This window comes from Hemicordylus capensis, chromosome 5 (genome assembly GCF_027244095.1).
Source record: "Hemicordylus capensis ecotype Gifberg chromosome 5, rHemCap1.1.pri, whole genome shotgun sequence".
Classification (NCBI taxonomy): Eukaryota; Metazoa; Chordata; class Lepidosauria; order Squamata; family Cordylidae; genus Hemicordylus; species Hemicordylus capensis.
The window spans coordinates 120,126,604-120,149,711 of NC_069661.1; the positions used below are offsets into that span (position 1 = coordinate 120,126,604).

The following is a 23,108-nucleotide window of genomic DNA, read 5'->3' on the forward strand; positions in this document are numbered from 1 at the left end:
GGGCTCCTCAAGGCAGTGGGCCCAAAGACAAATGTCTTCCCTTGCCCAAAGGTAGTTATGCCCCTACTTATAGGACTTTGTCTTGTTTGAAGTTTTTTTTAAAAAACCATTAAATATCAACTGATTGAACAATCCACTCTGTGGATGGTCCTGACCTTTCATCTGTGTACAATATTCTAGGTAATTATTGTTTCTTTGCCAAGAACTTGTATGTATATATGAGAGAGAAAGGGTTGCGGAGGGATAATTAGCTTTCTTGAAGGCTCACTTGATAAAACCATTTCAATGGAAGGACAAACTGTGTCTTTGATCAGGTGCTATTTGCCTTGGCTTTAATAGTCACAAAGCCATGGTTATTATGCCATCTTTTGAAGTTGCCTCCTCCACCACTGAGTACAACTGGCACCATATACATAGAACACATAACACAGATGGGATATGATGAAGGGCATCTGCTTTCTCCTCTCTTAGAGAGGCTCTCTAAGTCCTTGACATAAGAGGCACATTGCACTTGTGAATGGAGCTTTTCCCCATCACCAGTGACAACTTTATGCCTATCTAGGACAAATAAGGTCCCATCCTCTTCAGGTCAAAAGGGGAAACCCCATAGGAACACAGTCCCCCCTAAACCTGTTAGCCAAGGATATCAGTTCTTTGCTAGCTCTATTCCTCAAATAAAAATCTCCAGAATACCTGAATACCAGAGTTTGAAGAAAATGTGGTAGAAGTGAAAGGAAGATGGTATATTTGTTTAACTGAAAGATTACTTTGAAAATCCAACCTCAGTTGTTGGTGTTCAGTTTCCTGGAAAATCTGTACTAAACTAAGATATGATGGTGAGGACTTTGCTGCTTTGATCTGCAAGGCTCTGCCTACAAATATAATTTCCTTTCCACATAGTAAATGCAATGCTCATAAAACCTGTAGTTGTCCTCTTGGGAGCCAGCATTATTGGCAAAAATGTAGTTAAATGCAGAACATTTTGTGCACCATTCTTTTAATTTACTAAAACAACTTCTGTCATGTTGAAAAGTCATGGCTATGACCATTCATGTGCCCCTCTCTCATCTCCCTTTTGTATCTGAACAGGGTTGTAGCTAGGGGAGAGGGGGCCCATGTTCGCCCCTCTCCCTGATGGCCTCTCAGAGTAAGGGAGATAATGAAGAAAATAGGGAGGGTTGGAGCTGGGCCCCCCTCAAGAGCTGGGGGGCTGGGTTCTTTGAATCCATCAGCTCAATTATAGCTACACCCCTTTATCTGAAAATGTCCCATCAGGAACAGATGTAGGCTGGTACATCTACCAAATGGTGAACATATTAATCTATTGTAAAGATATATGAAGAACAGAAATATCTTTGCTTGCTAGAGAGAATTAAAATGGCTTTGAGGATGACATTAAAATTACATGAAGTATAGGAAAACATCTTGTTTGTGCATCTTCAAAAAATGAGGGTAGAAACATGGAGAAGGTAACTGAAGAAGATATCAGAACCAAAGAAAAGTTGACCACATTATCAAGGAAGGTGAAAAGCAGTGTGATCTTCATGCCATCTTGGCCTACAAAGGTGGAAGATGCTTATGTGATACATTGATTACAATTGATAGAACCAGAAAAAGCAGATGATTCTGTTTAAATACATACAGCTGTAAAAGATGACTGTCATACATCATTATTTTGACTGTTATGCACCGCCCAGAGACGTTTGGATGGGGCAGTATATGAATCATATATATATATATATATATATATATATATATATATATATATATAAAGATTCATGTCTGAACATTAAACCATAACAGACCAAAAAAGGGGTGGGGGTGGGGATACAAAATACAATACAACATTTAAAAGACATTTTAAAAAAATCATTTTAAAAAATATATATATATTTGTTAGAGGTGATTTCTTGTTGACTATTACTTTAAACTTTAAAATTTTGATCTGATTTTGACCCAGCCCCCCAGCTCTTGAGGGGGGCCCAGCTCCAACCCACCCTATTTTCTTCATTATCTCCCTGTATTGTATTTTGTATCCCCACCCCTCCTTTTTTGGTCTGTTATGATTTAATGTGCTGTGTGCTTTTATTGCATGTTTTAATATGTGTTGTAAGCCGTCTAGAGAACAATTTGTTATGCAGTTTGGGGTGGCTAACAAAGTTGTTTATTATTATTATTATTATTATTATTATTATTATTAAGACTCCTGTTTCAAAGAGATGGCTACCAAATGTAATTTATTTTGTCTCTTAAAGACATCACATCCTTCTGTTCAGGATGTGTAAATTTGCATTTACCAAACTACACGTACTTGTATATATTAATGTATTAATCTGGACTAACATCTCCATTTCTGTATTCACTCTCCATAATATTTATTTGAAATTCTGCATCACCTATAAGTAAGTGACAGAAAGGCGAAAAAAAAAAATCTGCTTTCCGAACAAAGCAGATTGTGGGTTTAACAGGCTGGTATAATGTACAAGTAAATAAGCCATATAAAGCAATACTGAGCATTTGATGTAAAGTGCCCCTTTTTCTATAGCACCATCTATTTCTGTTAAACACACACTGGCACCTACAGCAGTCACTTTCATATTAAATTTGTTTTCAGGCACTTCTCTCACTGCTGAGAAGTTTGACACTCCCAAAGGTTTGGACCTGCAGTCTTCAAGTATTTAATCCCAAACTGTTAACACAAAGCCCATTTCTACTTATTTATTAAAAAGTCAGTATTTCTTCTTTTTCTATTTGTTCGGCATCCTTTTTAAAGAGGAGCTAGGCACACAGTGAGGGGGAGGGGAGGAGAGAGAGCAATAGAGACAAAGTTATTTTAATTGCAGAGAAGAATTTTTGGCAAGTGCAGCTTAGCATGTAGGGGTGAAAAAGCTGTACACCTCAGTATTTCTTCTTCCACACAAATATTAAGGAAACATGTTATGTCACAGCTTTATTTATTATTTGCTTTCGTAGGGCAGCATCGGGGGATGATCGATCTAAAAAAACCAAAACACAAGAGCTCAAATAAGTTTGATCTTCTTGTGCTCAGGCTCCAACTCTTGTGCTCTCCATCTGGCCAGTCAATAGGCGGCCTGGGCAACACCTTTGTAGTAATTCGTGTCCTATTTGAAAACACAAACAAAGCAACACGCATGCTCTCCGCTGCTCAACGATTCCTCTCTGTTATTGGCAGACGCTGCGCGTGCTCCGCCCATTCTGGCAGGTAAAAGGGGGCGTTACACAATGCCTTCCTGTCACATTTCACGGGCCTTAGTTACCGCGCCGGGCGTTACTATGAGACCAAGCCATTGCGGCTGCTTGTAGAAGGGTTTCGGAGTAAACCATTCACTTAGAGGGTGGAAAGGAATCAAGATTATAGTCTCAGGCGGTTCTCGGTCCTGTCATTTGCGCACCGCTTCTTTACGTTTCCACTTCTTTCTTCCTGCTCCTCCACCACCCCCCTGCAATTGTCTTCATCGTTTCCAATCTGCCACCACCCCACTTTCCTACTGGATGGTCTCGTCCCGTGCCGGCCTTAGCCGCAAGCGCTGCGGGTAGAAAGATGGCGGCAGCGGCACTTTTGCTTCCGTTGCCGCCGTGAGTAAATGTGCGGCCGGCTCTTCCTCGCCGCTGGACAGTAGGGCTATGTCGGACTCTGAGGAGGAGGAGTGCCCTGACCGGCAGCTCAAGTTCGTGGTGTTGGGCGACGGCACCTCCGGCAAGGTCAGTTAGTCCCGAGTAATCGTCGCCTCCTCGCGCCCGTCTCGCCATGTATCGCGATATCCGCAGCTCCTCAGCCGGCGATGCAAACGGCGTACCAGGCAGCCCGGTGTCTTAGCCACTGAATCGGGAAGTTCTGAGTTTTGCCTCTGTCATGAGCTCCTTAGATGGCCTTAAGCAAGCCGCACGCACACGCACGCAGGCTCTCTCTCTCTCGTGCCCAGCCACAAGCGTATCCACCCTCCACCAGTGGGGGATAATAATACTGATTTCTCTTGCAGGGACCCCAAGATGTTGGCCGTCAAATGTTTTGAGCAATCTGAACGAAGCGGTTTAAATGCCTAGTATTAAAAGGGACCCCACGCCTCATTTGATGGCACCCTCATTCTTACTCCAAGGAACGCTGCATGAGCCTCTGTGTCTTGTCAGTAGTAAGGATAAACCTCTGCCTGGGTTTCACACAGCCGATAAGGGCATGCTTATGGAAAACTCATTCAAAACGTTCATATATGTAGCAAACTAGTATGCATGGGAGAAGGCTGGTCTACTAGAACCCATCTCAGTGTTACCTAGTTTTCCAAGTGGAAGGATTTTTTGGGGTGGGGGTGGGATATGGAAAAACATTGGGTCCTGCAGCCTAAAATGGCAGAGCCCAGACACAGGTTAAACTCCTCTGTGAAATCTAGACCACCTAATGGTGCAGTGGGGAAATGCTTGACTAACAAGCAGAAGGTTGCCGGTTTGAATCCCCACTGGTGCTATATCGGGCAGCAGTGATATAGGAAAATGCTGAAAGGCATCATCTCATACTGTGCAGGAGTAGGCAATGATAAATCCTTATCGGTTTCACACAGCCGATAAGGGCATGCTTAATGATAAATTAAGAAAAGAAAACCACAGGCCTCTGCGGCAGAGTTGCCAGAACCTAAGGGGTATACTTGTGGGTCAAATGGGCCATAAGCCAGAATTTGGCTTTTAAAAAGCCAAATCTGGCCACCTAGCTCTGCGGTCACCAGGAGTCGAAATCGACTTGATGTCACACTTTACCTTTACCTATTCTCTTTTGAACCCAATGGGACTTAGTTATAAAACATACATAGGAATGCTCTGTATATTATGAGCATGGATTTAGATCTTCTAAAAAAAATTGTGGGTGTTTTTCCCCCCCTCCAAATTTTGCAAATGCCAGCAAAGGCTGGGCTGCAATTCTACATACACACTCTTGTGAGAATAACTCTCTTTGCATAAAATGGGACGTACTTCTGAGTACATGCCTACAGAATTGTGTTGTCAGTCACAACCAGGTGTCAACCCCATAAGGATTTTATGAACAAGTATTGTTAAATGTGGGATTAACATTTAAAAAGTGTGTAAATTGATTAAAGAAAAAAATGGGAAGATGCTAGTAGTGGCAGAACTCCTGATGGACATTTGATCTGCCTTTCAAGGGAGCACAGCCAGGAGCCTCAGCTGCTGGATATCAACCTGAGTGAGGAAGCTCCACCCACAAATTCAGTACATAGAAAATGGCTGGCTGCTAAGCATAATTCTTTGGTGTGGGCCTAGTTCCCTCATGACCACTCTTGCAGATCCTGTTGATGTGGATGGGGCTTGTTCCTGGGTCCGCTTAACCAATCAGTCAGACACAAGGTCTGGGATTTATTAATTGAGGCTTTATTGCTCTACAGTCAGCAATAGGTAATCAAATAAGGCTCATGCTCTCAAACCGATTACAGTTTGGTTACAGGTGCATCTTACATTTATACAAACAATCTAAATGATGTTGACACCCTAGACATAGAATACATGGCCCAAGTATCTAGTACGCATGCAAATGATTCATTGTTCATTGGGTTATTATTCTTTATTTGGTTAGATCCTGTTTTCTTGACTGTCAGCGAAAAACAGTGAGAACCTTGACTATGTTAACAAGTTTCATAGATACAATTTTGCTGCAGAGAGATAATGATGTTAATCATGACAGGCAATGATGTCCCTGAGTTTGGGCTAGGTTACTTTAAGTTAGAATGAGGTCTTCTGGGCAAAGATGGAGTTTCTTCGGTTTTCTAAGCACAACATCAGGAGAATGAGAGAGAAGGCTTGTACATAATTTCCCATCCCCACCAGTGCCTCTAACAGCCATTGCTTCTGAGGGTTCTAAAAACTGGGAATGGGTGATCCTGTCTGTTCAGAACAGCAGTGGAAGTAGTAATAATGGTAGCAAGAACACTTGCTGGACTGGGGAAAGGACCAATGTTCTCTAATCTTTTTCATTTGTGTGCAAAATGCGTTTGGTTCCAGGTGTCAAGGCAGTGTGTGCGCATGTGCATTCAGAATGGGGCCTTCTTGATTCAATCTGAGCGGGATCTAAAATTAACTGAGCGGACATCAGGAAACTTGTGAGTGCATGCACATGCACACGCCTTGGAGGGAACACTGTAAAGGATGCTGAAGAATAACTGCTTCCTCAGTACCCCATTTTGTAATAACTTTTCAAGGATGCAGAGTCAGAAGCCATATTATCCTATTTTCTATACCATCAGTAGTACCTTGTATTCCAGCTCTTGTCATTTTGAGGCAATGTAATCTGTCTCTAAATCAAAATCAGATTATTGTAAACTGCTTTGAGCAGTAAGTTGGAGGTGTATGGATTGTGGTAGGGAGCACAAGGTAAAATAAAATGACTTTTTTTAGGTGGTGGTAGTATAATATGGAGGGACATTGTGTCATGCGAGTCCTTGCGTGCAATCTAAACACTGATTGATTGATTCATTAAGTGCCGACAAGTCGATGTTGACTCTTAGCGATCACATAGATAGATTCTCTCCAGGATGATCTGTCTTCAACTTGGCCTTTTAGGTCTCTCAGTGGTGCATTCATTGCTGACGTAATCAAGTCCATCCACCTTGCTGCCAGTGTTCCCTGTAACAGGAATTCCCAGAGGTTGTGGACTACAACTCCCATAATCCCCAGTCAAAGGCCACTGCAGCAGAGGATGCTGGGAGTTGCAGTCAACAACATTTGGAAATCCTTGCTAGAGGAAACACTGCTTGCTGCTGGTCGTCCTCTTCTCTTTCCTTCAACTTTTCCCAGCATTATGGACTTCTCAAAGTTGCTGAGTCTTTGCATAATGTGACCAAAGTATGATTGTTTGAGCCTGGTCATTTGTGCCTCAAGTGAAAATTCTGGATTGATTTGTTCTGTGATCCATTTGTTTGTTTTCCTGGCTGTCCATGGTATCCTCAAGTCTTCTCCAGCACCAAAGTTCAAAAGTATCAATACTTTTTCTATCTTGCTTCTTCAAAGTGCAGCTTTCACATTCATAGTGTCACAGGAAAAAACATTGTCCGAACTATTCTAATCTTTGTAGGTATAGACACACCACAGCATCTAAATATCCTTTCCAAGGTCTTCATTGCAACTCTACCAAGTGCTAGTCTGCGGCGTATTTCTTGACTGCTGGATCTTTTATGGTTGATGGTCGATCCGAAAAGGCAGAAGCTATCCACCACTTCAGTGTTTTCATTATCAATTCTGAGGCTGCTGTTCCCGTTGTCATTAGTTTAGTCTTCTTTACATTTAGTCATAGTCCCATTTTTTCACTGTGCTTCTTGACTTTCATTACTAGAACTTGCAGATCATCCACATTCTCAGTTATCAGAGTGGTGTCATTAGCATAGCGCAAGTTATTGATGTTTCTTCCTCCAACTTTAAAACTATGCTCATCTTCTTCCAATCCAGCTTCCCTCAGTATATGTTCAGCATATAAATTGAATAAATGAGAAAGTATACAGCCTAGAGTGTACAGGCTAGAGAGCTGAGTCAGATAGAAGTGACAAGGGATGATGTTCTAAACTGTCTGGAAAAACTGAAAGCTAACAAATCACCAGGGCCGGATGGCATCCATCCAAGAGTCCTCAAAGAACTCAAATGTGAAATTGCCGACCTCCTTGCTAAAATATTTAACTTATCCCTGAAATCAGGCTCTGTACCAGAGGACTGGAGAGTAGCAAATGTAACACCAATTTTCAAGAAGGGATCCAGGGGCGATCTGGGAAATTACAGGCCGGTTAGCCTAACGTCCATTCCAGGCAAATTGATGGAAAGCATCCTCAAGGATAAAATTGCAAAGCACCTAGAAGAACAGGCCCTGCTGGGAGTGAGCCAGCATGGCTTCTGCAAAGGTAAATCTTGCCTCACCAACCTTTTGGACTTCTTTGAGAGTGTCAACGAGTGTGTGGATCAAGGTGATCCAGTTGACATAGTATACCTGGACTTCCAAAAAGCTTTTGACAAAGTTCCTCATCAAACACTCCTGAGGAAACTTAGCAGTCATGGGATAAGGGGAGAAGTACATGTAGGGATTGCTAACTGGTTGAAGGACAGGAAACAGAGGGTATGGATAAATGGAGAGTTTTTACAATGGAGGGAAGTAAGAAGTGGGGTCCCCCGGGGATCTGTACTGGGACTGGTGCTTTTTAATTTATTCATAAATGATCTAGAAGCAGGGGTAAGCAGCGATGTGGCCAAATTTGCAGATGATACCAAACTCTTCCGGGTAGTGAAATCCCAAACGGATTGTGAGCAGCTCCAAAAGGATCTCTCCAAACTGGGGGAGTGGGCGACAAAATGGCAAATGCGGTTCAATGTTAGCAAGTGTAAAGTGATGCACATTGGGACAAAAAACCCCAACTTCAAGTATACGCTGATGGGATCCGAGCTGTCGGTGACGGACCAGGAGAGGGATCTTGGGGTTGTGGTGGACAGCTCGTTGAAAGTGTCGACTCAATGTGCAGCAGCTGTGAAAAAGGCAAATTCCATGCTAGGGATCATTAGAAAGGGGATTGAAAATAAAACGGCTAACATTATAATGCCCTTATACAAAACTATGGTGCGACCACACTTGGAGTACTGCGTACAATTCTGGTCACCACATCTTAAAAAGGACATTGTTGAACTGGAGAAGGTACAGAAGAGGGCAACCAAGATGATCAGGGGCCTAGAGCACCTTTCTTATGAGACAAGACTACAACACCTGGGGCTTTTTAGTTTAGAAAAAAGACGTCTGCAGGGAGACATGATAGAGGTCTATAAAATCATGAATGGCATGGAGAAAGTGGAGAGAGAGAGATTCTTTTCCCTCTCACACAACACTAGAACCAGGGGTCACTCCATGAAATTGATTGCCAGGAGGTCTAGGACCAACAAACGGAAGTACTTTTTCACACAACGCGTGATCCACTTGTGGAACTCTCTGCCACAGGATGTGGTGACAGCCAACAACCTGGATGGCTTTAAGAGGGGTTTGGATGACTTCATGGAGGAGAGGTCTATCAATGGCTACTAGTCAGAGGGCTGTGGGCCACCTCCAGCCTCAAGGGCAGGGTGCCTCTGAGTATCAGTTGCAGGGGAGTAATGGCAGGAGAGAGGGCACACCCTCAACTCCTGTCTGTGGCTTCCAGCGGCATCTGGTGGGCCACTGTGTGAAACAGGATGCTGGACTAGATGGGCCGTGGGCCTGATCCAGCAGGGCTGTTCTTATGTTCTTGTCTTACTCCTTTGCCGATTTGGAACCAGGAAGAGCCAACCCCTTCTATTTAAACTTCTGTCTTGAGGACCAAAATAAAGAGGTCACTAAAGTGGTGGCGAAATTATTTTGTTGCTATTGGATTAAGATCTTGATTAAGGTCTAATTCATAGTTTTATTCTGTTTGTTTACTATATAATATTTTGTTTTAATGCTTTTTAATGTCTTTGTATGGCCTATGGCTGTAATAAGATTGATTGATTGATTAGTTTATTATTTATTTTACTTTGGAATGTAACCAGTGTATATAACTTTGGATTTGGAACCAGTTTGATGTTCCATCTGGACAGCAGCTTCCTGTCCTGTGTATAGGTTTCTTATGAGAACAGTGAGATGGTCTGGGACACCCAGTTTCCTAAGGATATTCCACAGCTTGACATAGTTGACACAATTGAAGACTTTTATGTAGTCAATAAAGCACATATTGACTTCTTCTTAGTGTTTTTTTGCTTTCTCAATTATCCATTGTGCATCAGCAATAATGTCTCTTATTCCTTGGCCTTTCTAAAACCAGTTTCTGGCTTTTGACATTTTTGGCATCTGGCATTTCCCTTTCTACGTAGGGCTCTAATCTGCATTAGATGATCCTGAGTATTATTTTCCTAGCATATGAAATTAAGGATATTGTGTGATGGTTTGTGCAATGTGTTCAGTCTTTCTTTGGTATTGGTATCTATACTGACCTCTTCCAATCTGTTGGCCACTGTGTCATTCGCCAGATTTGCTGGCATAGTTTGGTTAGAGCCTTGACTGTTTCTTCTTCTGTTGCCTGCCATATTTCTATAGCTATTCCATCAATTCCTGAAGCCTTCCAACTTTATCTTCCTGAACTAGAGGTTCTTGCAAGCAGGGAATATCTTCTAGAGCAGTGGTTCCCAAACTGGGAGGCTTCAGATGATGTTGAACTACAGCTCCCATCATCCCCAGCCACAATAAATTGTAGTTGGGGCTGATGGGAGTTGTAGTTCAGCAACAACTGGAGCCTTCCAGATTGGGAGCCACTTTTCCAGAGTATCTTGGATGTTGACATCCCTGCTGAACGGATTTTCAGTATACACCTTTTCTCTCTGTTTGATCTTCTATGAATCTGAACAGTGCAGACCCAGTTTTACTGCTTAAGTTAGGACTAGGCCTATTTATACATGGGAGAAAGCTTTTCTTTACCTGCTGTCTGTTGTATTCACTTACTCTTCAGGAACACTATTTTTTAAAAAGCAACAGAATAAAGGTCTAATATAATAATAAAATTGTCCTGGAATACTGTTACTTACTGTAGTGGGAAATTCCAGGGGCAGTTTTACGGGGTTTGGTTTTATACTGGAGACTTATTGTGCAAAATACATATGAGTTTGACATCTTTAGCAGCTTCTAAGAGAACTGTAAGGGCACACTTTTAAAGCCTCATTTTAGCTGCATTTAAATTGTTTTAAAAACTATTTCAGTTTTAATTTAAACTTCTAACTTTTAATTGTTTAATTATCTTGTCTGCTTTTGTTGTGAATCTCCTTGAGCTATCCAGATTTGGCAGTATATAAATGAAAGAAATAGATAAAAGTGGAGTTTAGCAGAAGCAAATGGTAACTCTTGCTACAGTCAGTAAATCTGCTGACCTCTGCAACAGGTTCTCAGAAAGGAACTTCTCTAGCTTCACCTAGACACTCCTAGCTTTCTCTCTCAAATTAAAACTGCAAATCTGGCTTAAAATTGTTTCTCTGCTTCTCACTATAGCTCCAAGAGGTGTCCAGACCATCAGAAAAAAATATTCCTGAGTAAAGACCATTAAGATGATTTTGTTAAAGTCTCTGGCCAGTCATCATTGGCAACGATGGCTGAATGCATAATACATAAAAGCCATTTAAAATGGACCTCATTGGCTGCAGCATTAGAAATGTCAGGCATCACACTACATTATACCTTTGTGCACATACCCTTATATTCAACATTAGATACAAAATGCGTCTGCCATTCTTATATGCTTGGAGATTCAACTTCTGTAGAACTGGAGAATGGTCTGAAGAGTTGCAATACTTCTGTGTTTTGTGAGATTCATGTTAGAAATGTGACTTTCTAATATTTTGAAAAGGACATTTCCGAAATCTCACTAAAAGGCAAAATAAGCCCAACAAAAGGCAGGATCCAGAAAATGGAAGCCACCCTGTGATAAAACTGGAAAATGTGCTATTCTTTTTCATGCTCCTTCAATGGCTCAATCTGTGAGGTTTGTCTGGCCTTCCCTTGCTTTCATGCCATCTACAAAAGCTATCTTGCATTGACAGAGGTCGTGGCAAAGTTGAGGAGAGATTGGCATTGGTAAGCATGGGCACAATGAGGCAAGAAAGAGATCTTTGAAACATCCTTTAAAAGTGTGGCTTTACGTTATTAATAGGCCTATGAGATTTAGGATTGTTTTACCTATATTTCTATAACTTATATCTCACATATTACAAGCCCAAATAGGCTCCTAAAGTGGCTTATGGAATATAAAAAACAAAACCACGGTAAATGTCAACAATAATAAATTAAAACAATAAACCAATGTGCCAGATCCACAAAACAAGAAGAATGTATAAGAAACCAGCCTCACTCTCCCTCCAGTGCCCTAAAAGCCTTTCTGAATGAGGTCTTGGCTAATCTGAAGGTCAGGAGGAAGCTTACCAGATGGGATTTATGAGGAGGAAGGTCCAGAGATGAGATGCTGCTATAAAAGACCTGCACTCTAGATCTTCTGAGGGAACACAAAGCATGATTTCCTTAAGGCTCAAGGAGCAATGATAGGAAGGGAGGCATTCCTTCAGGGGCTCTAAACATGGGATAAGCGGTTTAAAGGGTGACAGAACTCTGAACTGGGCCTGAAAACATTCTGGGAATATTTGGTTGATTGCTAGAGCAGCTATCACTGCTGGGGGATGCATGAGGGGAGACAGCTTTTTTAAAAAACTGGCCTTGGTCCTGAGCAACCTGGGTGTATGGAAATTAAGCAGGTGAAGGAAATAAAACATATAGTAAGCTTCAATTGCATGCCAGGCTACTGGTAAAAGCACAGGAGAACATTGGAGTTGTCCTGCTGAGTCAGAGCATGGGTCCATCGAGGCCAGCATGTTGTTTCTAACTGTAGCCTGCCAGATCTCTCTGTGAAACTCACAAGAAGGGCAGGAAGGTGATGACCTTTCTCTGCCCTCAGCGTCTGGAGAGCAGACACTATTGTCATTACCCAGCATCTGCACTTTGTAATCCAGGTCACTCTGTCAAACACAGGAAACATAGGAACATAGGAAACTGCCATATACTGAGTCAGACCATTGGTCTATCTAGCTCAGTATTGTCTTCACAGACTGGCAGTGGCTTCTCCAAGGTTGCAGGCAGGAATCTCTCTCAGCCCTATCTTGGAGAAGCCAGGGAGGGAACTTGAAACCTTCCCAGAGCGGCTTCATCCCCTGAGGGGGAATATCTTGCAGTGCTCACACATCAAGTCTCCCATTCATATGCAACCAGGGCAGATCCTGCTTAGCTATGGGGACAAGTCATGCTTGCTACCACAAGACCAGCTCTCCTCTCCTCATTGTCCATTGGTGACCCGGAATTTTGGGGGGACAAGTGGTGTGGTGGGGGAGGTTTATCTTATTTTAGCAGTTTCAAAGAGTACCTGAAATGTTGAGAAGAATGATTATGGCAGCCTGGTGCTGCTGATTTCCCAATTTTTGTTAGTCTTTAATGAGCCTACCTCATTCAAGGTTTTTTTTAAAGGCAGCTGGCAGCACAGAGTTGCGATGATCTTTCTCAGTAATTCTAGGTATAGAGCTGCTGCTGTGGAAAAAAGGTTTTTTTAAAATAAAAAGAACCTCCCCCCCCCCCACCGACCATGGAGCAGGCGATTTCATTGACGAGAGCAGGGGGAGTTGCTTACACAAGACCTCTGTAACTACTAGATGGAATCCCGGGTAGCTTTCGTGATGGGAGGGATTGTCTGCCCTCTTCTCTTCCACCCTTCTTGTTGTATATTCCAGTGCACAGAAGATGGAAAGCTGTGATGCATGGAAGTCTTTCGTTGTCAGCCAACCATGGTCAGTTTAATTGCAGAAGCAACATTGTTTATAGGTTATGATAGTATTTTTAGGCATGTCAGAAGAGCAACGAGTTGACTGAGCAATTGGACTACATCTTAACCTGGGCATTGATATTAAACCATGGTTTAGTGCAGGGGATTTCAACTTTTTTTAAGCAAGTGCTGAAGTTCTATCTCAAAGCTTCATTTCAGGTACCTCATATAAGCAGTCAAGAATTGTAATCTCCAGAAGTAAATCTTGCCATAGTTGACGGGGAATAAAACACAAACTAAGTGAATCTGCCCTGGAATCAGGCAAAAACTAATAATAATAATAATAATATTATTATTATTATAATAGCACTACCTTGGTGTGGTTGTGGGGCTTGCGTGCTCTGAGGAAGGTGAGAGCTATGTCAGAGGTCCAACCATACTGGACAGGTCTCACCAGAGGAGCCAGACAAAGAGTGCCTCTCCCATCGACAGTATGGTGAGACGTAACTTTAATAAATCTATACCGAATCTGTTGTCGTCCGGGTCAACAAGGACCGTGCCAGGTGCTGGAGTCCCTGGATGTCTGGTGGCAAGTGGGCTACAGGACTCCGGATCTTCAGTTGAGCAACCAGGGCTGGAGACTGGACCAGGTTACTGGAAGAAATGTCTCTTAACTGAAAAAAATATACAAAAAATGCCAACAAGGAAATAATGAGCTGCTATTACAAGTCTAGTCCAACTAGAAGAGGTTATTTAAAAAGAATGTACCAAATTTGGAAAGAGAAGCATCCAGATACAGAAATAACAGAACAAAGGCTAGCAGACCAGAGAAGATTCATAATAAGAAATAAAGTATTCACAGAAGTTGAGCTGGAAGAACTGCAAAGAGCAACACGGCTCAAGATATGGTAGAAGAATTACCACCAACTGAAGCAGTTGCTCAGGTGCAGGTGGAGGAGATGTTGGAAATAGAGGATGCCACCGTTGCTGAACTGTTTAAAAACCAAAGCCAGGCAACCTACCCTTTGCCTTCAGCTCAAAAACCTGAATGCCGTTTAACAGAAAAGCAACAAGAACTAAAGCAAAAAATAACTGAGCACATGAACCAAACAACCACCGGGGTTGGACTTCCAGCTCTAAAAACAGTTGCCAAAAAACAACTTGCTCAGGCATTAAAAGATGTCAATGCTGCACTTGCAGAAATAACAACCAATAATTTGCAAGAAACAGACCAACTAATGTACACTGCAGCAACAATAACAACACTAGAGCTCAGATATAAGATCAGTGGACCTGTAAAAAAAGAAAGTAGTACATCACCTAAATGGAAGATTAGATTAGAAAATAAAATCTCCAGGCTTAGATCAGATGCTAGTAAATTGAAAGATATGAAAGACAAGAAGCTGAAGAATGAAAACACCAAACAGTATCTGATCCAAAAATACCATCTAGATTCAAGGAAAATTAGAGAAGTCCTGGAAATAATAAAGCAGCAAATAACAGCAGTGTCAAAGAGATTAGATATACGAAGCCAGAATCACACAACACAGGAAGAATCTCCAATTCCAGTCGAATCAGAGACATTTCTACCAAAGAACAAAAGGAAAAACTGGAAGAAACACCAAATAAAAAAGAGACAGTGCAATTCTGGAGGAAATTTTGGGACAGTGCAATAGATTATAATAAAAAAGCAGGCTGGGTGAAAGAGGTCGAAAAATGTAACCAACAAATGCAAGATCTAATAACACCAGAATTAATAAGTGAAAGAGCAAAGAAAATTAAAAATTGGACTGCACCAGGTGACGAACTGCATGGCTTTTGGCTTAAACACCTAACAAGCCTTCATAAACAACTATCAAAACAGTTCAATCACATTTGGCAAGGAGGTGATAGTGAACAATGGCTAACAACTGGGAAAACTCATCGCATAATGAAAGACCCAGCAAAAGGTGCAGTTCCAAGTAATTATAGACCGATCACCTGCCTGCCAACCATGTTCAAATTATTAACTGGAATAACAGCAGATGAAGTCATGCAACACTTATTAACTAATAAGCAGCTTCCAGCTGAACAGAAAGGAAACTGCCCGAACACCAGAGGCACAAAAGACCAGCTGCTGATTGACAAAATGATTTTAGAAAATTGCAAGAGAAGAAAAAAAAATCTAAGTTTTGCATGGATTGACTACAAGAAGGCCTTCGACTCATTGCCTCATGCATGGATAGTCAAATGTTTAGAAACAACTGGTGTCAGCAAAAACATTCAGATATTTATAAAAAAAGCAATGAGCATGTGGAGTACACAGTTAACAATCAATGGCGAGACACTTGGACAGGTTAGCTTTAGAAGAGGTGTTTTCCAGAGGGACTCACTATCTCCTCTGTTGTTTGTAATTGCCATGACCCCACTTTCACAAATACTAAACAAAACAGGCCTCGGATACCAAACATCTAAAACATCAAGTCAAATCAACCATCTGCTGTACATGGACAATCTGAAGTTGTATGGAAAGTTCCAATCAGAAATCGAATCATTGTTAAACAGTGTCCGTATATTCAGTAGCGATATAGCAATGGAGTCTGGACTAGACAAGTGTGCTGCATTAATAATGAACAGAGGAAAAATAAGAAAAACAGAAGGAATAGAACTGCCCAATGGAAGCAAGATCAAGAACCTGGAAGAGAAAGAACATTACAAATACTTGGGCATTCTTCAGGCAGATAACATCGCACACACTGAGGTTAAAAGAAAAATTGGAAGTGAATACATCAGGAGAGTTAGAAAAATCCTCAAGTCCAAAGTCAATGGCTGGAACACCATACAAGCCATAAACACCTGGGCTATACCTGTTATCAGATACAGTGTAGGAATAATAGACTGGACCCAGGCAGAGCTAGAGACGCTAGATCGTAAGACCAGGAAAATCATGACCATCAATCATGCTCTGCACCCCCGCAGTGATGTCGATATGCTATACCTCCCTCGCAGCTCAGGGGGAAGAGGAATGCTGCAAGTCCATCAAACAGTAGAGGAGGAGAAAAGAGGCCTGGAAGAATATATCAAGGACAGTGAAGAAGATGCACCTAAAAGATCAATAACGAGAAACTACTAAACACCAATGAAACAAAGCAGGCCTAAAATAAAGAACAAGTCAAGAACTGAGCAGAAAAATTGAAAAATAAGCCCCTGCATGGTCAATATTTGCACAATATAAATGGAAAATCAGACATCACCAAGACCTGGCAATGGCTTAAGAATGGCAACCTGAAGAAAGAAACAGAGGGTTTAATACTGGCTGCACAAGAACAAGCACTAAGAACAAACGCAATAAGAGCCAAAGTCGAAAAATCCACAACAAACAGCAAGTGCCGCCTTTGTAAAGAAGCAGATGAAACAGTGGACCACCTACTCAGCTGTTGTAAAAAGATCGCACAGACTGACTACAAACAAAGGCATGACAATGTAGCAAGGATGATACACTGGAACATCTGCAAAAAATACAAGCTACCTGTTGCCAAAAATTGGTGGGACCATAAAATTGAAAAAGTTGTAGAAAACGAAGATGCAAAAATATTATGGGACTTCCGACTACAAACAGACAAACATCTGCCACACAATACACCAGGTATAACTGTAGTCGAGAAGAAAGAAAAACAAGTTAAAATAATTGACATAGCAATACCAGGGGATAGCAGAATAGAAGAAAAAGAAATAGGAAAAAAAATCACAAAATACAAAGATCTGCAAACTGAAATTGAAAGGCTGTGGCAGAAAAAGACCAAAATAATCCCAGTGGTAATCGGCGCCCTAGGTGCAATTCCAAAACAACTTGAAGAGCACCTCAACACCATATGGGCCACAGATATCACCATCAGCCAATTACAAAAAGCAACTTTACTGGTAACAGCTTATATTCTGTGACGATATCTATAATAACAACGATATTGATAATAAAATTCAGCCATCTCAGATCCTTGGGAAGGACTCTGTCTGGATAAAAGAAACGAGTCAATAACACCTGCCTGACTGTGTAAACAAGAAATAATAATAGAGAATAATAATTCAATGGCGCTGGGACCATTCCCTCTCTCAATGAGGCATTTAGAACCTGCTGGACCCAGTAAAAATTCCCTTTTTATTAGATTTAATAAGCCATGAATGGCAAGGGCCAAGCATGCACGCGATTGGCTGAACTCGACTGAACACCTTGTCCACATCCTTGGGCATCAATAACTGAGACTCTTCCAGCAAAACTGGACCAGGTGGTACTCTGGACACCTCTCCCAGTGACACTGCATCAGTTGAAGAGTCTGACTCATGGCGAATGTGGATGACTTTACCCTCAAAGTGCTGTGCAAATGCGTTACAGTGTGCTACTCAGGGCTCTAACACAGCTTGCCCAGGGCCAGATTTCAAGAGGCCCCACTGGATGATGTTGAGAGGATGCAGTGGTGTACCAAAAAACTTTTCTTCTGTTCCATCACTGCCCCAGAATAGGCTCGATAATGAGCTCTAACCTATATTCACTCAGACTCGCACCGGGTTTTCCTCTGCTTAAATTCCAGCTGTCTCCCTGCTTGTTTCATTGAGGGAGACCAAGGGGAGAGGAATGAAGAAGTGTATTGACTGAAAGTCAGGCTGGGAAAATTATTCTAAGTGATATAGCAAAGCGGTTGTTAGAGAATTAATGAATGCCCCTTTTAATAACCACTAATGAAATGAACAGGATTGGGATTAAAGTAGGCATCTACTCTCCATATGGAAGGAATTTTAAAAGAATTGAATGTCACTGTCTTACTCCCTCTTCAATCTTAGGATCTACAGTTTCATGAAGGAAATTGGAGATAGTATGGGGCCAAAGGTTCAATAAAGCGCTCAGACCTCATGTTGGACAGTTGAGGTGTTAATCCTGTAATTCGGCTGCTCCTGATGGAAACAGGGAGCCCTTTCTCACAATCGGAGAAAGGGCTCAAAAAGGGCGAGGGGAGGAAGCCTTCAAAAGCTTACCTCCCCCTCAGACGATCCGCTTGAAGAGTCTGGGTGTGGAGATTGCATGCCCAGACATGCAGCTGCCTCCTCAGGCAGTGTGGAGGGTTGGGGGGGCTAGGAGTGTCTCCCCGCCCCCGGAACTCCCATAATGCCCCATGTGAGTTTGTGGGGCATTATGGGGATTCCCCCAATGTCGGCTGGGAGCCCTGCAGGCTCCCAGCCCTGGCTGCAAGCAGCCGGGGCTGGCAGATGACCAAAAAAAAATGAGGTTAGGAGAGTACTTGCTCTCTTAATCTCATTTTGAAGGAGGGCTCTGCAGGCGAGTTTGCTGCGGCAGTGGCAGCAGCCGCTTGCCTCCCGCTGCTTCTCATAAGCAGCCGAGAGCGGGCCTGGCTGCCTTAGCCTGCTCTTGGCTGCTTGTGAGAACAGCTTCAAAGTTTCAGAAGTATTTTCCACTGGTATTCTGATACCTTTTAGAGTTGTCGAACAATTACATACATAGGCAGCTGCCATATACTGATTCAGAGCAACATTGTTCTATCTAGCTCAGTATTGTCTTCACAGACTGGCAGCGGCTTCTCCAAGGTTGCAGGCAGGAATCTCTCTCATCCCTATCTTGGAGAAGCCAGGGAGGGAACTTGGAACCTTCTGCTCTTCCCAGAGCGGCTCCATCCCCTGAGGAGAAGATCTTGCAGTGCTCACACATCAAGTCTCCCTTTTATATGCAACCAGGGCAGACCCTGCTTAGCTAAGGGGACAAGTCATGCTTGCTACCACAAGACTAGCTCTCCTCTCCCAATTCTGAGTACTTGTTTTGACCCCCAAATTAGTGTTCCTTAATCATAAAGCTGGGCCTAGTATGGGGCCTTGGGGTTGCATAATTAGCAGCTTGGCATATATGATACTAGACTGGCATGTAGCGCTTTCATATTACTGGTCCCGAATCTCAAATGTTTAGGGTCACAGCTGTCGTCAATCACAAAGTAGCTATCAAGGGGCCTACAAATGTGAGAGTCTGTTTAAACATTTTTTTAAAAAAAAGTTTTCTAGATATTTTTGATGTCTTACTTAGCTTTGCTTTGAAGAAAGCTGATTGCTGAATGGGGGATGAATTTCTGATGCCATTGTTCTTGAGATTACATATTTGGCTAGAAATCTTGTTTGTTCATAGTTCTCTGTGTAGACTTTTCTATGTATCATTACGTTCATTAATAGCAAAATAAAAAGGGACCTAGCCACGGATTTTCAGTTATTCATTAATTTGCATTAAGGGGAGGACACAGGGCAAGTTGACTAAAAACTTTGCTGTACTGTTGATAACTTCTTGCTCTTATTGGCAGCTGTTAACCCAAAGCGTGTTTTTATTAACGTCTTTGGAAACCTTTAGGGAATATTGAGTGTCGCAGAGTGATAAAGTTAATATTTACAATGTCCTTAAATCAAGGACGAAGGGATAAAGTATATAACTTACTGTAGGTTTCTGTTCTTTCAAAATTTATATTTAAAGTATATATCTAAATATGTAGTTAGATATTTAACTTCTTATTATAAAGAAGTAGTATTTAAGGTAGGAATTAGTTTGTAGGATGAAGAGTTTTGCTGGTTTCTTCCATTTCCATGATTTATCATCCTTTTTGTAATTATTTATATGTTGTTGTAAATGCCTTTGGTAATGTCATTTTCAAATATTCCTATTTTGTTTGGAATAGAGTATTCCAGTCAAAATTGGGTCCAAATAACCTCTTATGGAAAATAATGGAACTACTGCAAATAGTGGTGGATCTCCATAATATAGACTGATTATCTTGAGAACAAATAATGTGTAGCTTGAATCTAAAATCCTCTTTTCCTTTTTCCAGAAAACTTTAGTTTAAACTCTCAGAGTACAGGCACTCCCAAAGTTACAAACATCTGTACATACAAAGCACCATAATATATAACATTAAGGAAGACTCCAACTTAAAATAACCTCTATTTTAAAAACTTGTTTGTATGTGCTATACTATTTGTTTGTATGTGCAAACATACAAACAAGTTGGGGACTTCCAGTAGTTGCGATCTTTTTTTAGGAAATGCTTTCTATTTAACTCAGCAGGCTGTATTTCAAGTATTTCAAGTAATACAAAGCACATATTACATTTCTAAGTAGTGTATGTAGAATTGGAGACCAATGTAATTTTAGAACTGCTTCTTATTTTCTAGTCATATCCTCTGGACATTTTCATATATTAATACATTTGGTATTACTGAGCCCTGTTAAAATATATTAACACTTACAGGATTAGCTTAGTCCTTGTAAAGAGAGAGACAACGGTCCAGTGCGCAGTTTTGGACTTGCATCTAGGAGTTCTGGGTTCATATTTCAGCCCCTCCATGTTCTGAGGCTTTGTTCAAGTCACTTTCTGTACATCAATTCTCTCTATATGAACAATAATAACTGCCTCCCTCGTCATGTTTAGGATTCCAGATGCTATTAGAGGCGTGCCTGGGTGCTGGTGTTAGCCCAGTGGGTTGTTTTAAGCATGTCTTTCTTTGCTCTGCACATCTCCTGACCACCAGCATTCCTAGCACTAGAGGTGTGTGCCCCAAGTGTTCGGCTGGGTGACCTGGATCTCTTGCTTGGTCCCCACCATTGTTTGGAGGAAGTAGGAGTAAGTGGTGAGGAGGTAGGCGCTGGGCTGGAAAATGCCAGCCCAGCAGGTGCTCTCTATCATGACCTCCTCTGTTGACTCTGGTTTCTTCCTTTTCCATGTGCTTGTAATGGAAAAGGGGAGGCGGTTGGGGGCTGGCTCTTTTGCTGTGTGGCATGTGACCCTCTGTCTTCATGCTCAGCAGCAAGACAGATGCTGGGCTCAATGGAGGTGGGTGGTGGCGGCAGCAGCAGCAGCAGCCCAGAAGAAAGAGGTAGGTAACCCCCTCCACCCCACAAAGTACTGTTAAATGCGCTACCCACTCAGTTTTTAAAAAAATTGCACAGTGGCTGATAGGTGAGATAACAAATGCACAATTATTTAACAAGCAAGCCAACCCAACAAACCAGAAGAGAGCTGGTCTTGCAGTACCAAGCATGAATTGACCCTTTGCTAAGCAGGCTTTGCCCTGGTTTGCATTTGGATGGTTACAACCCCCTGCTAACTTGGCAAAGAGGCACCTTTTAACATGGTGATTCTCTTTATTCAGCAGGGGGAGAGTAACTGGCCCTATTCACCCCCAGCACAGTACCTCCAGTGACATTTGCTGGTGTCCATCTTATGTTTCTTTTAGATTGTGAGCCCTTTGGGGTCAGGGATCCATCTCATTTGTTTATTTCTCTGTGTAAACCACCCTGAGCCATTTTTGGAAGCGTGGTATAGAAACTGAATTAATAATAATAATAATAATAATAATAATAAAATAAAAATAAAAATATATGTGAGCACTGTCTGCTGTAAGATATTTCTGTTAGGGAACAGGGCCATAGCTCAGTGGTTAGAGCAGTTGCTTTGCATGCAGGAGGTCACAGGTTCAATCCCTGGCAGCATCTCCAGGTAGGTCTGGGAAAGACTCCTGTCTGAATGGAGAGCTGCTGCCGGCCAGTGTAGACAGTTTTGAGTTAGATGGACCAATAGTCTGACTCTGTATAAGGCAACTTTCTTTGTTCCTAAAATTGAAAATAAAGCAAGTACTGTGGGCCAGGGGTGCAATCCTTATAGAATCCTATCAGCACCCTTAGTGCAGATAGATCAGGTGTTTCACAAGTCTTGATGCCCAAATATTGCATATTGGTATCCTGAATCAAAGGACATTAATTTTGCAAAATTGTATTGTTATGATTATTGTGTGTTATTATTTAATATTAGTATTGTTTGATAATTTCAGAATGGTTCATAAGCATGCTTTTTAGAAAATACCTGATTTTTCTTGGGAAGTCACGATTGAGTTTGATTATCAGAATGGGGTGTGTGTGGGGCTATGGGCCTGGGCCCTGGACCTTTTGAATACCCAGTAATGCCTCTGCTCCTGTCCATGTTATAAACTGATCTTGCAACTCCTCTCAGTTACCAAAATTGTCTGGGGGGAAGGGGGTGCTCAAGAAATATGCCCAAAGTGCCCTCCTTGCCAGCGCATGTAGTTATTTCAATCTTGGCCAGTGCTGTGTGAAAACGAGGCAAACATTCTGAAGTGCTTTGTGTGTTACAATGATAAGTAATCAGCAGAGGATCTTGGAAGTGAGGATATGTTCTAATGCTATCTGCTGGAGCACCATAGGCCTTTGGTATGATATTGGTGGTATGTGCATTTTTATTTAATGGTATTTAATTCTAAAAAAAACTATCCTGACCTATCCATATCTTCTAGTGCAATGGTGATTCTCCCTTCTTCTCTCCCTTTTCCTTCCTTCCTTCCTTTCCCCTTCCTCTTCTTTCTTGGGGGGGGGGATATGGGGGCGGGGGGGCAATTTGGGCATGTTGTTGCAAAATAGAAAATGTTATAAAATGTTTAAAAACATTAAATAGTAATAAAAAAACTATCCTGCCAGTCATACAAAAGGCTAGAAATGGCTTTGCTGCTGTTTTAGAAATAGTAATCTGTGTGTTCCTACAGTATAGAGAGAGCAAGTTAACCAAATACTTTATATTCATAAATAATATGATATATTAAGTAAGACTTGAATCCTACGCCACTTATTTGGGCACTGAAAGCAGTGGGATTTAGGAATTTACTTCCTAGTAAACATGCATAAACTTGGACAGCATGACTATGTGTTTGTTTTAATTCTTTCTTGCTATTTTTTTT

The 23,108-nt window shown here is 41.7% G+C and overlaps 1 protein-coding gene across 2 annotated transcripts in view; it reads left to right on the forward strand.

Annotated features, from left to right (window-relative positions):
- Positions 1 to 3,260: 3,260 nt before the first annotated feature.
- The window catches only part of RAB28 (RAB28, member RAS oncogene family), a 101,924-nt gene continuing 82,076 nt past the window's right edge, over positions 3,261 to 23,108 (forward strand). Inside the window, exon 1 of one of the 2 annotated variants that reach the window (XM_053255044.1) lies at positions 3,261 to 3,723. In XM_053255044.1, the coding sequence (XP_053111019.1) occupies positions 3,646 to 3,723 (78 nt within the window). In that variant the 5' untranslated portion in view covers positions 3,261 to 3,645. The remainder of the gene's footprint in view (positions 3,724 to 23,108) is intronic. The other variant, XM_053255045.1, reaches the window with a different exon arrangement.